Source organism: Pleurodeles waltl, chromosome 1_1 (assembly GCF_031143425.1).
Source record: "Pleurodeles waltl isolate 20211129_DDA chromosome 1_1, aPleWal1.hap1.20221129, whole genome shotgun sequence".
Lineage (NCBI taxonomy): Eukaryota > Metazoa > Chordata > Amphibia > Caudata > Salamandridae > Pleurodeles > Pleurodeles waltl.
The window spans coordinates 834,730,174-834,742,811 of NC_090436.1; the positions used below are offsets into that span (position 1 = coordinate 834,730,174).

The window sequence follows — 12,638 nt, forward strand, 5'->3', positions numbered from 1 at the left end:
CCACAGCCCCAGGGACAGCCAAATCCCCAGGCCAAAGATTGAACTGTATGCAGGGGTGCACCACCCACGAGCCCTAGGGACCACTTTCCCTGGGGAAAATACAGTATTGGAGGGGGCCACAAGGCACCCTCAAGGAGCCATATATGGCCCTGGGGACTGCCACCCCCTGGGCCAGCCCCTGCTGTGTCCCAGGGTGCCCGCCCCCGGGACATATAGCAAACATAACTCTGCTTTCTGCAAGTTTTCATCTGTTTCCCTGCACCTGGAGTGTACTCTCTGCTGCCGGAGTGGAATCTCCACACTCAGGCCAGATCTCCAACCTGAGTGTGGAGATTCCGTCCTGAGTGCATATGTAAAGATACTACTCGTAACGTACCTTTGTGAATACCAAAAAGTCATAAAACTTAGACTTTTGGTCTAAACTTACACCAAAAGTCTAAGTTTACCTTTGTGAATCGGGCCCGTAGACATTACATTCAACTTACAAAAATGTTAGTGCTCTTGCTAGTTTTTCAAAACTTTACACGGAGTAAAGCCTACTCGGGCATTCGCATATGGGGCTATTATTGGCTGAGAGACTCCTGCGAGATGCTCACAAGACTCATGAAACTCTTTTGAGCGCGGAAACTTGGAAAAAAAACGAAATGCACATGAATTAACACATTTATTGCTAGCATTAGATGGGCAAGCAACTACTGTGCACAGTATACATATTTTGAACACAGACTGTGGTGGAGCCTACCCCTAAGGAACTCGCAGGGTTCACTCAGCGGAATTTCGCTGTGTTACATAAAAACTCTGTGAAATTACGTGGAGTTCCGTGAACAGGCGGAATCAGGCAAGTTGCATTGCTTGTGCTGTTTTGTACCACGGAGAGCTTCTTCTGCGATGTAAAATCAATGCAAATGGCACCACGTGGCGCTGCGTCTTTCTGCTGTTCAAGAAGGTTTTCTACTTGAGTGGCAGCTTTCTAAATGCGAACGGTCGCAACCTGCTGTGGCTGCCCGCATTGAGATATCTTACCGGGAGGCGTTCTAGCTCCTGAAAATCATGCCAGGGGAATTTCGTGCTTGCCAACTTAACGTTGTTGAGCCTTGTGTGGGAAAAGCTTTGCCGGAGTCTGCAACCGGTTTCACTTGGAGATCGGAGTGGGCAAAACTCTGCTGGCAAAGCAGAATTTTCCACCCACCCATAATACAGATACCCAAGCCCCACTTGTGCATAGAGCTCACTCTCTCCAAACATCCAGACCCCAATCAGTCTGTACTTTCTGCTCTCCTCTTTACGGAGACCCCATTCTCCACACATACTCAAGCTTGGTTACATAATCAAGGCCCTTCCATGTACAGTTAGGTTTGATAGGGATATCTTATATTAAATAAAAAGAATCCTAGATATTCAGTGAAAAATCTAAAGGTCAAAGTGATGTTATAGCTAGGTCTGGTAATAATATCTTACTTTAGGTTAAAAAAACAAACCTTAGAAATTCACTGGAAAAAAACAAAGGTTAAAGTGATGTAATTAGGTAATACTGGTAGTTAAAACAAGTTATACATTACTGAACTAACTATACCTTGGTCCTGTCATGCGGTGCTTATGACCTCATTTATTACATCACGCATGACATGCTCAATGACATCACTAATGGCATCTAAAATTGCATAAATGATAACATCACTGATGACAAGAAATTATTACCACATCTAACTATATAACATCACTTTAAACTTTTTTCAACAAATACACACACATCCACACATGCATGCACACACACACACATATACATAAGCATATATAAAAGAATCACCTTTCAGGCTTTGAGTGCTGCATCAAATATGCAGAAAAGAGCACGGAGCGCTTAGTGGTTCCCAAGATTTAGGTAGAGAGCAGCTCCTTAACACTCTATAACACTATCAACATTGCAAATCTGCTCACTACAAATGTCTGTTTTTTCTACTAGAGTTTTTAAGGATAGGATTATCACAGTGCCATCCACGCTGAGTTAGAAATTTACATCAATGGATTTCCCGCCATCCATCCTAACAGGAAGTGACATCTCAGGATTTCCTAGCATTTATCTGCACATGAAGTGACATCACTACTCCCCCCACTAAGGACTTTCTTAATGGCAGCTGCCCATCTGTGACTGTCTGGACCGTGCTCAGCACCAAGAACCCTGGTCCCTACGCCTTCCACTGCTACCCCACTGTGACCCTCTGTGCTCTCAACCCCAGCTACTGATTCCCATGCTGCTGCCTCACCACACACAACACTGAGGGAGTGTTCTCTTACACTTCAGGCAAGCTTTCATGCACTTACTCACACCCAACACACACGACACCTGCAACAATAGCAATCAACACCCCACACCCTTTCACACTCACACAGTCCTGCAACTACACTCTGCATTCACATGCATGCTCCTCAACACCCATTCACTCACCAAACACAACAGTGCCCAGGACCTACTGTTCCTCACAGAACCCTTGGTTAGCACGCATCGGTCCCCGACATCACCACAGTATCCCCCCGGCTACAAGATCATTAGGTAAGACAAACTTCACAAGCCTAGAGGCGGATTTACCATCATTCACAAGAACTCCATCAGCTGCACACCTCCACATGGAGAACCTGTCTTTCAAGCTCAACTTCACCTAAAGCAACACTTTCATCAACAGACTGCTAGTACTGCCCCAACTTCACCAACACCATCTCAGACTTTGTCCACCACTTGCCCTCACCTCTAGCAACGACGTCCTACTTGGAGACCTGAACTTCCACCTGGAAGACCAGGCCAAACCCATCTTTAAGGCATTCATCCCAGACCTTGGAAGCCTGGGCCTCCCTACTGAGTAAAGGGACTTACCCACGTCGCCAGACACCTCCTGGACTCTATTTTAACCACCTTTGACAACATCCACATCAATGGGCCCACACCAGTCTCCTGGACAGACCACACCCTCTTCAAGTTCAGGATCACCAAGAAGTCTATCCACAGAGGGCCCTCATTGGACCCCCTGCCCACAATTCCTACTCCAGAGGATTGCAACCCATCAGTGCCATGCTCACACCCATTCTGACGATTGGAAACAGGCAACTGTCCTTCCATTGCTGCAGAATCCCTCTGCAGACTTTTCAACACTTGCCAATTTCAGACTAATTTCCCTGCTACCCTTCCTGACCAAGGTCTTAAAGAAAATCATCAAAAGATGCCTCATTGAAGACCTCAATGACCTCCAACTGCTCAGCATCAGTCAGTCTGATTTCAGACTTAACCACAGCATGGAAACTGCTCTCATCACCACCACAGATGACATCCAGAAGACTCTGGATGGAGAAGACACCAGAGTCCCTGTCCTCATAGACCTCTACAGCATTTGACACAGTCTTCCACTCCATCCTCATTCAACACCTCCACAACATTGGAACCCAAGAACATGATCTCTGATGGATCGGCTCCTTTTTGGCTGGAAGGACCCAGTCACTCAGCCTGACACCGCATATCTCGGATCCACAACCTCATCTGCTGAGCACCAAAAGTATCCTCCTAGAGCCCAACCCTCTTCAGTGCATACATGATCCATCTAGTCAGCATCAACTGATCTGACAGCATCAAGGTTTTCTCCTATACTGACGACATGTAACTCATTCTCTCCCTCACGGACAAGACACCCGGTACCCAGATCGAGTTCGATGCCTGCATGACTGAAATTTCCCTTCGGATGAAGATCTACTGTCTCAAGCTAAACATCAACTAGACCGAAACTGTGATCTTCAGGAATAACAATTCACTGTGGGACTTCACCTGCTTTCCAACAGAGCTAGGACTTACACCAATCTTCACCACCCATGCCAAGAACCTCAGCATCGCCTCAGCAGCAAACTCGACATGATCAACCAAGTCAACGCCTTCACCGACTCATACTTTCATACCCTGAAGATTCTGAGGAAGATTTCAAATGACTTCCAATCAGCACCCATAAAAACCGTCACGCGCACTCTTGTCACAGGCAAGCTGAACTATGTGAACACCCTCTATCCCAGGATAAACAAAACTTTCCAGAAGGCTGCAGATCATTCAGAACTCTGCAGTTAGAATCACTCTCTACTGCCCACACCAAACTCACATCACACCAGACCTGAAGGAGCTCTGCCGGCTCCCCATACACAGACGAACACAATTCAAACTACTTACCCACACTTTCAAGGCACTACATAAAATTTGCACAGCGTACCCCAACAATTGCATCTGCTTTTGCAAACCTTCCAGACGACTCCTCTCATCCAGCCTCCTACTTGCCCGGGTCGCACTCATGCGAAAAAACAGATCTGGCGGTCGAGTCTGATGGTCGATCCTTCTCCTACATTGCTCCTAAAGTGTTTTTTTTGTAAAAAGCAAGAGGCTTTTTGATTATTCTCATTTGGGCCTAGGTTTAGCTAGACTCACATCTGCTCAGTGCTATGTTACCCTCCCGGGTGATAGTGTGCTCCCAAATCTACATAACATGACATGACATAACACAACATATACGTGGTTCTGACCTGCGCTCTTGCCAGCTCCCATTTGACAGCTTCAGAGGATTTCCTGTATATTGTCCCATACCATTGTAAGTGTAAAGCACAGGGGGTGGGGGGTGAGAGTAGGTTCCTGGGTTTTGAATAATGTTGTCATTTTTGTGTTCCTGATTATAATAAATGGCAATAAAAATGTATCCATGAAAAACACATAACATGTTCGCTCTTAGGAGAGGTATAGCTTTGTTCAGCCACAATGGAGCAACTAGTATAAGTCAAACAATGCCCTCTCAGATTTAGAGTGCTGCATAAATTATGCAAGAAATAGTGGGGAACCCTGGGTAGTTCCCAATATACAGGTGGAGAGCATCTTCTTTATTTGGAATACTGTACACCACCAGCACTCCAAATTTGTTCACCTCAAATGTCTGTTTTTCCAGCAAGGTTTTTAAGCATGGGATTAGAACAGTGCCATCCATGCCGAGCTACAAAGTGACAAAGGGGGTCATTCTGACCCTGGCGGTCATTGACCGCCAGGGTCAACGACCGCGGGAGCACCGCCAACAGGCTGGCGGTGCTCCCAAGGGCATTCTGACCGCGGTGGTATGGCCGCGGTCAGAAAGGGAAAACCGGCGGTGTCCCGCCGGTTTTCTGCTGCCCTGAGGAATCCTCCATGGCGGCGCAGCTTGCTGCGCTGCCATGGGGATTCCGACCCCCTCACCGCCATCCTGTTCCTGGCGGTTTTGACCGCCAGGAACAGGATGGCGGTGAGGGGTGTCGTGGGGCCCCTGGGGGCCCCTGCAGTGACCATGCCAATGGCATGGGCACTGCAGGGGCCCCCGTAAGAGGGCCCCACAAAGATTTTCAGTGTCTGCCATGCAGACACTGAAAATCGCGACGGGTGCAACTGCACCCGTCGCACCCTTCCCACTCCGCCGGCTCCATTCGGAGCCGGCTTCCTCGTGGGAAGGGGTTTCCCGCTGGGCTGGCGGGCGGCCTTCTGGCGGTCGCCCGTCAGCCCAGCGGGAAACACAGAATAACCGCGGCGGTCTTCTGACTGCGTAGCGGTATTCTGTTGGGGGAACTTTGGCGGGCGGCCTCCGCCGCCCGTCAAAGTTGGAATCACCCCCAAAGTCTTTTGCCATTATTACAGCAAAGTCTTTTACAGAATTAGCAAATTTTATTTTTTGCAGTTTTGCATAGCGTGGACATGTCCTGAAGGCATCAGAGTGCCTTACAACAGTAGCTGGGTACATGGCTTTCAGCAGGTTCCTGTAACAGTATTTAAACTCTGCCATATAAATCAGTAGATGAGTGCAGAAATCACTGAATGAAACAATGACAACAGTTAGACAAAAGTCATACACAGTTAAAGCATGGATTTAGATAGTGAGGTCACATAACCAAGTTAGCACAGATTCTCGTGGGGAGAATACTTAAGTCTAGTCGAGGGCGATTAACCGAGTTGCATCCGTGACGAGCTGGAAAATGACAACAGTCTTTAAAAGAAATTAAATATTTACAGCATGTGTACAAAAAGATATTCTACTGTGGATTTAGTTAAAGCTAAATTTAATCTGAGTAATTTAAGTCTGCTGGTATTTCATGAAAAACAAAAGGTAGCAGAATATAAGCAAACTTTGAATGATAAAAAGGAACATCATTCAGATAAATACTTTTTTTTCGGCATCCAGTGCCATAAAAGTCACGCAATGCTTCAATAAATAGATTGAACTTCATAAAATTATTCCAATAAAATGAAATAAAAGCACGGCCACAAATCTCCCAACCCGATGGCGATCAGGGATGATTTAACTGAGTTAATACACTCGATCTTTTTAAAGGTGTCAGGCAAACAGACTTTCCTGAAGGCAGTAGCATAGGAGGACAATTCAGGAGTCGCCATAATTCCCCTCCAAAATAGCAATTGTCTAAGTTTGGCTGTTGCTGCTAATGATTTGCGAGCCAAATCCAAGAGCAGGGAAAGGAGCGAAGTACTTGGGGGCAAGGACACAAGCTTTCTTAAGAACATATGTTCAGTACGAGTGAAATTGCTTACATTCTTGAATCCCCAAAGTTCCGCCCCATAAAGTGCAGCGCTAACTGACCATATGTCATAGATCTGAAGGGCTGCAGCTATGGGCCTGCTGGTAGATGAATGGTGCTCCCTTAAAAGAACCCTGACCAGTTGGCTAAACTTCGGGGACGTGGAGTTAATATGGGCTTTCCAAGACATTTTGACCAATAGTTTGATCCCAAGGTATACAAAGGTTTTGACTTGTTCTAGTTTTGAGCCAGCAAGAGAGGGATACCCCCTGTAGGACCTATCTGGGTTAATCACCATAAACTTGGTTTTAGATGTGTTTATTTCTAATTCTCTCAGGGAGCAAAAATCATAGCAATTGGAGTCCCCTTGGAGTTTTGGACACTAACAAGGTGTCATCAGTGAACAGACGTATCGCTATTTTATCCATATCTAGGGCTGGAGCGTCTGAGGGCTGAGAAGTGAGATGCTGGACAACCTGGTTCAGGTACAAAGAAAAAAGGGTTGGAGCCAATACACAACCCTGGTGTACATCCCTAGCTAAACCTTATTGGATCGGTAAGCTGGCCTTGCCTCCCCCATTGTACTCTTGCAAAGTTGGCTTCATAGATACAAACAATTATGGCCAAAATCACTGAAGGCATCCCCATGTCACTGAGCACCTCCCAGAGTTTGCCTCCGGGGACCAGGTCGAACGCAGATTTCAGGTCTATAAAGGCTACATAAAGACTCCCCTTTCCAATCACTACAACTTTCCAGTACAAGAGCATAAAGCAAAAAGCTGGTCGATGGTGCTCGTTTTGGACCTGAAGCCAGCCTGGAATGATGACAAAATATAATTGTCAGTAATCCAGTTGTGGATTTTTGATAGTAGAGCGCTACAGAACACCTTCTGTATTGTGTTAATAAGGCTTATGGGCCTATAATTACCGGGTGAGGACCTATCGCCGTTCTTATAGATAGGTATTTCCTCTGCACCCCTCCATGACTCGGGGATCGGTGCTCCCCTGGCAATTGCATTGGATAACAATAAAATATACTGGGCCCAATTATCTTTGTCATGCAAAAAAGATCACCTGGGATGCCATTAGGGCCAGCAGCTTTAGAACGTACTATGTTGTCAATAGATTAACGTACGCCACCCAAATTAAACAAACTATCACAGCAGCTAATGCAGCTAATGCCCAGCTGCATAGGAGGGTAAGGAGCAGTACTAGTTATAGGTTGACTGTCTACATTGTAAAGGGAGTTAAAGTGGTGGAAACAGTCCAAGGACTGGATATTATTACCAGAGGGGGCAGACCCCGTGGCTGCCATTGCTTAGCAATGAACAGAAAGATTTGGAATCTTTACGTTCACAGACATCCTTGATACACCTCCATCTCTCCTCATCCCAGTCCCGCCTGGCCTTAATCTGTGTCAATTTAAACTTTCTCCACAAGGTCCTGATCAGGGAAACATCTTTCAGCTTAACTGCCCTAATTAAATTAGCCCTGGCCAGCCTGTGTTCTTGATTAAACCACTGGGCTCCATCACTGGGTGTTGGTCGAGGCGAAAATTGAGGAGTTGGCTTGGTAAATGACAGCTCCATACTTTTAACGAACCCAGTGTGAATGGCTAAGAGCGTGGAATGACTCCTAGCCTCCACGTCCAACTTGGCCATTAATGCCACGCAAGATTTCAGATCTTGGCTAACGCTACAAAGGATATCATCATGGAGGGCAACCTTGCACCATCTAATGCGAAGTCTGTTGTTTGCGGACTGTATCTCCCTGGTTAACTCGGGCACAAATTGCACTCTTTCCCCTGGGGACTCGAGACTGAGGCAAAGGGGGTTGTGATCACTGTCAGTTGGTTCCCTAACTACCATGTCGTCCACTAAAAACTAATGGCTGAGATCGATCAAGAAATAATCAATGCAGCTCTTCCCCTGTGTGCCACTAAATGTATAAGCAGCATGCTTGTCAGACTTTGTCCTTCCATTGACTGCCCTAAGACCTAGGCCAAGGGACAGGCCCTTCAGCTGCAAAGCAGCCTGGTACCACTTCTTCACAGGGGGAAGCTTAAGCCTAGGTATGTGCCAAACGTCATCTTCTTCCCAGTAATCACCCTTGTTGCTCAAGCCAAGTGGGTCTCTCAACCAGGAAGTTCTCGAGTGACTGCAAGGTGGTGGAATAATTAGCCCCCTTGTTCTCATGGCATAGATGTTAAATTTAACAATGGCAGTTTTCCCAGGCCCCTCTAGGCTAATGCCTAGGATATCAGGGCTATCCATAGGCAACCATTTCACTTATCACTGTAAATCAATTTTTACCCAGATTAAGAGGCCCCCGATGGGCGGCCCACTTTACTGGGAATAGCAGGGAGATGGTAGGTTGCATAGCCTGGTTTATAGGCTGGTTTGACACAGGTTTCCTGAAAAATGCAAATATCATAAAGTCGTTCCAGTGGGACTGCAATAGTTTGTACTTAAGTCCTGACACATTCTAGGAGACAATGTTTACTTTCGGTCGATCACTCTAAGCAATTGGCAAAAGAAGGGCATTGGCCAGAGATCCTCACCGGGCTGCCGATGGTCTGCAAAAGTCAATAGGGGTGGATAAAACTGCCTGGGGTGAAACAGTGTAAACCTTCTTGCTACTAAAGTTACCCATACATTCTAGTTGGCTTTTATCACAGCAACAGCTGGCAGATCTCACAGGGCTGTTAGAGCTACCTGGGAGGCCTGTGCCTCCACCAGCTGAGGTCAATCTAACTTGAAACAAACAGAACCATCATCTAAAGCACCACGGGTGGGTAACACTTGAAAAGCGAGAGGCAAATCAAACTTGAAAGAGATCACAGACCCACCTGGGGGCTTGGTTCTTTGATCCAAGGACACTAGATCTTGAACTAACTGCCCATTTGCTAAGAGGAGTTCAATGCAATCAAAGTGGGAACTCGACGAGCTGTGCCGCCTGGCCCTCAGAACTTCTTTTCTGATTATAGAGAGACATCCTCTGGTGTGTCGGATCCAGTGTGTGACTTTGTTTGTCAATGAGACATTTCCTTCAAACCCCCCCCTTCGAGTTAAATTTTGATACATTTGTCATATAAATTTTGCGGGTGGAACGAGTGGTACTAGTGTCTACATGTGGTCTACAAAAGTATCAGCCATCACACGATGCGGAAGGTAAGGTGCTATGGCCATTGCTCCAATGACAACAAGAGGCAGTTCCTTCTAACATGCCCGCGGGTACAGAGCAACCTTTAGTGCTAATGCCAACGGGAATCCTAGGGATTATGTTCTTGTACTGGGCCTGAGTGTACAACAGGATAACCTGCAGGAGAGGGAGAAGAAGAATCAATGGATGAGAGAGCTGGGACGATGGCAGTAGCAGAATTGACAGTGCCCTCCCAACATTTTCTCACCATCTCTTCCATAAGGTGCCCCACAATAGCCACAAGGTCACCAATCATAGACTTAAGGGCTGATATTTCTGACCTAAGTGCATAAATGCAGCCAAATAGATTGTCAGATTTAGGAGATGGGTGAACCTGGTGATTAAGTGGGCAACCTACCCCATCTTGGGTAGAAGCAACCGCAGGATGCTGGGATGTAAGGACATCAGGTGGGCTTGAAAGTGGTAAAAAGTGATTGTTGTAAGGAATGGAGGAATCGGGGGCACTAGCATCAAGCCATTGGGGGGGTCGGACTACAGGATTTATCTATGGAGTTTGAGATATTACGTTGGTTTTACTCCGCCCCGGTCCCTAGCTTAACTAAACAGGTTAGATATGGTTTCCTGTTTGTTTGACACCACATGGGATGCTAGGCACTGGGTGGGACTATTGGAAGGTGCAGTAGCAGAAGGTGGAACAAGTATTTCTTCGTAGTCCGCCAAGAGATTATCAATGCAGTCAAGCACATCATTGTCGCCTGATTTGTATATATTTTTCCTACACTTCTTTCCCCTGGCCCAGGGATCCCCTTCATTTGCCTTTCTTTTGCCCATCACATCAGAAAAACACAAATTAAATCAAATAGGTGGTGGAAAAAGAAAAAAAGAAAAACTCAGGAGGGAGGCCCGGCCCAGCCTCCTCCCGGCTCTGACTGCTGCGGATGGGCATGCCCTTGGCCCTGGCTTTACCCAGGTGGGGCCTGCGCATGTCCTGCGCAGCGGGAATGCTGCTGTACTTTATACACTCGATGGCACTGCAACTTCCTGGGAGCGGCTCCTGCCGCTTAGCCCCCTGGGACAGAGTGTCCTGGACAATGACTGTAGTGATGGTGATCCCACGCAGCGGGAGTGCAGCTGGACTTTACACGCCCAACGTCGCGGCAACTTCCGGGGAGTGGATCTGCCGCTAAGCCCCCTGGGACAGAGAGTCCTGGACAATGTTTGTAGCAATGGTGTTCCCGCACAGCTCTGCTCTAACCAGGCATTAAAAGTGACAAAAAAACTGACACAAAGAAATCTCTTAGATTTCTTTGTTCCATTTTTTCGGCCCCAATAATGGGGGAATGCCCTTTTTTTATACATTATGCCTGGCGCAGGCATAATGTAGCGCAAAGGGTTACAAAAGTGGCGCAATGCATGCATTGCTCCACTCTGTAAATCTGGCGTGGAGAAAAGGCCACCTTAGCTCCGCCTTAGAGTAAAAGAAAATAACGCTAAGACAGCGCTAAAGTGGTGCTAGGCCCTCTTAAATCAGGGCCTTAGAGTGTTGAGGTGGATACATTCCTGCCTGGGTCAGTTTGACTTAGGATGTGTACTGTCTGTTGCCGATAAATCCACTTCTGGCTACTGTGGCTGTTTTACAGTTTATGGCAGAATCTTAACACTTGCCTTTAAATTTATCAAAGTGATCAAAATATTATACAATACCTCTAAAGCTGCCCTATTTGTTAAGGGTATTTTATCCAGTTTTTTGCTATCTGTTGAGGAAGATGACATTGTTAGCTCTTATCGTCTTTGTTACTTAAACTAAGTTTAGAATCTTTTCTGTGTTAGAGGTTATCAGTTGATCAACAATTTTAATACTTAAAACCAGAGGTCACATTTTAAGGTCATGCCACTGACAGTATCCTAATCCTAGGTAATCCTCAAAATCCATTCTGGAAAGGATTAAGTTTAAGTTACAATAAAACTGAAATCCTCCCCCTAGTTGTAGGCAATTTTGAATGTGTGGTGACTTTGGTAGTCAGCTTAAGGATTCTTGCACAACATACCATGCAGTCTAAGTTCATGGAGAGCATCCTTCTTGCATTTGCCATCTGGAACCCTGCCCAAATCAGGAGGGATGTGCCTGTGTCTAGAGCAGTACACTCTAGACCATGGAGTGCAAAATTGTCTCTGAGGTGACACTCACTTAACAGGATTGGCATCTAGATGCGAAGTGTACCAATGTTCTTGCATATTATAAACAGTATTAATATTTCACACCTATTTTAGAGATAAGCCCATTAGACATTTGTTCAAGTTTAAAAAAGCAGTCAGACTAATTTTGTGCATGTGATTTGGGTATGCACTAATGAGGTGAACACTCATAAAATAAATTCCACATCATCTACTTTTGATGTCTTCCAAAATGTACATGTGTGAGTTTTGACCCCAAATAGTTTGTAATGTGGATTTACAGTGTGATGATCATATATTGTTAATTTGTGATACACTTTCTACAGTATCCAAGAGTGAAGCCGATCATAACTCCACGTTTCGCACTTTCCTGCACAGAGGAGTTGATGTCTGAACTCAGCAATATAGCTGCTGCTTGGGATGTCCATATCCAGGTAATTGCCATCCTAATGTTAACACTGTGAAACATACTTAAATGAAGCAATTTGTGCAGATGAGGTGAAAAATCTATCATACGAAATCTGCATGCCTTAAATTGTAATTTCAATTGTAATTATCCATATATTGTGCTTACTACCCTCTGAATAGGCGTCAAAGCGCTTTTCGGCGAGTAGCACGCTACTCCGGAACCCAAGAGGAATTAGTATCAGGAAATATGAGTATAGTATTAGTATTATTATGAGTGCATTCTAGCGGAGGATATGTGAGTTTGTTAGTTGGATTGACTAGAGTAATGGAGG

The 12,638-nt window shown here is 45.8% G+C and overlaps 1 protein-coding gene across 1 annotated transcript in view; it reads left to right on the forward strand.

Annotated features, from left to right (window-relative positions):
* The window catches only part of GDA (guanine deaminase), a 599,621-nt gene that overhangs the window by 407,542 nt on the left and 179,441 nt on the right, over nt 1-12,638 (forward strand). The window contains exon 8 of the mRNA XM_069228937.1: nt 12,225-12,332. Coding sequence (XP_069085038.1) covers nt 12,225-12,332 — 108 coding nt within the window. The remainder of the gene's footprint in view (nt 1-12,224; nt 12,333-12,638) is intronic.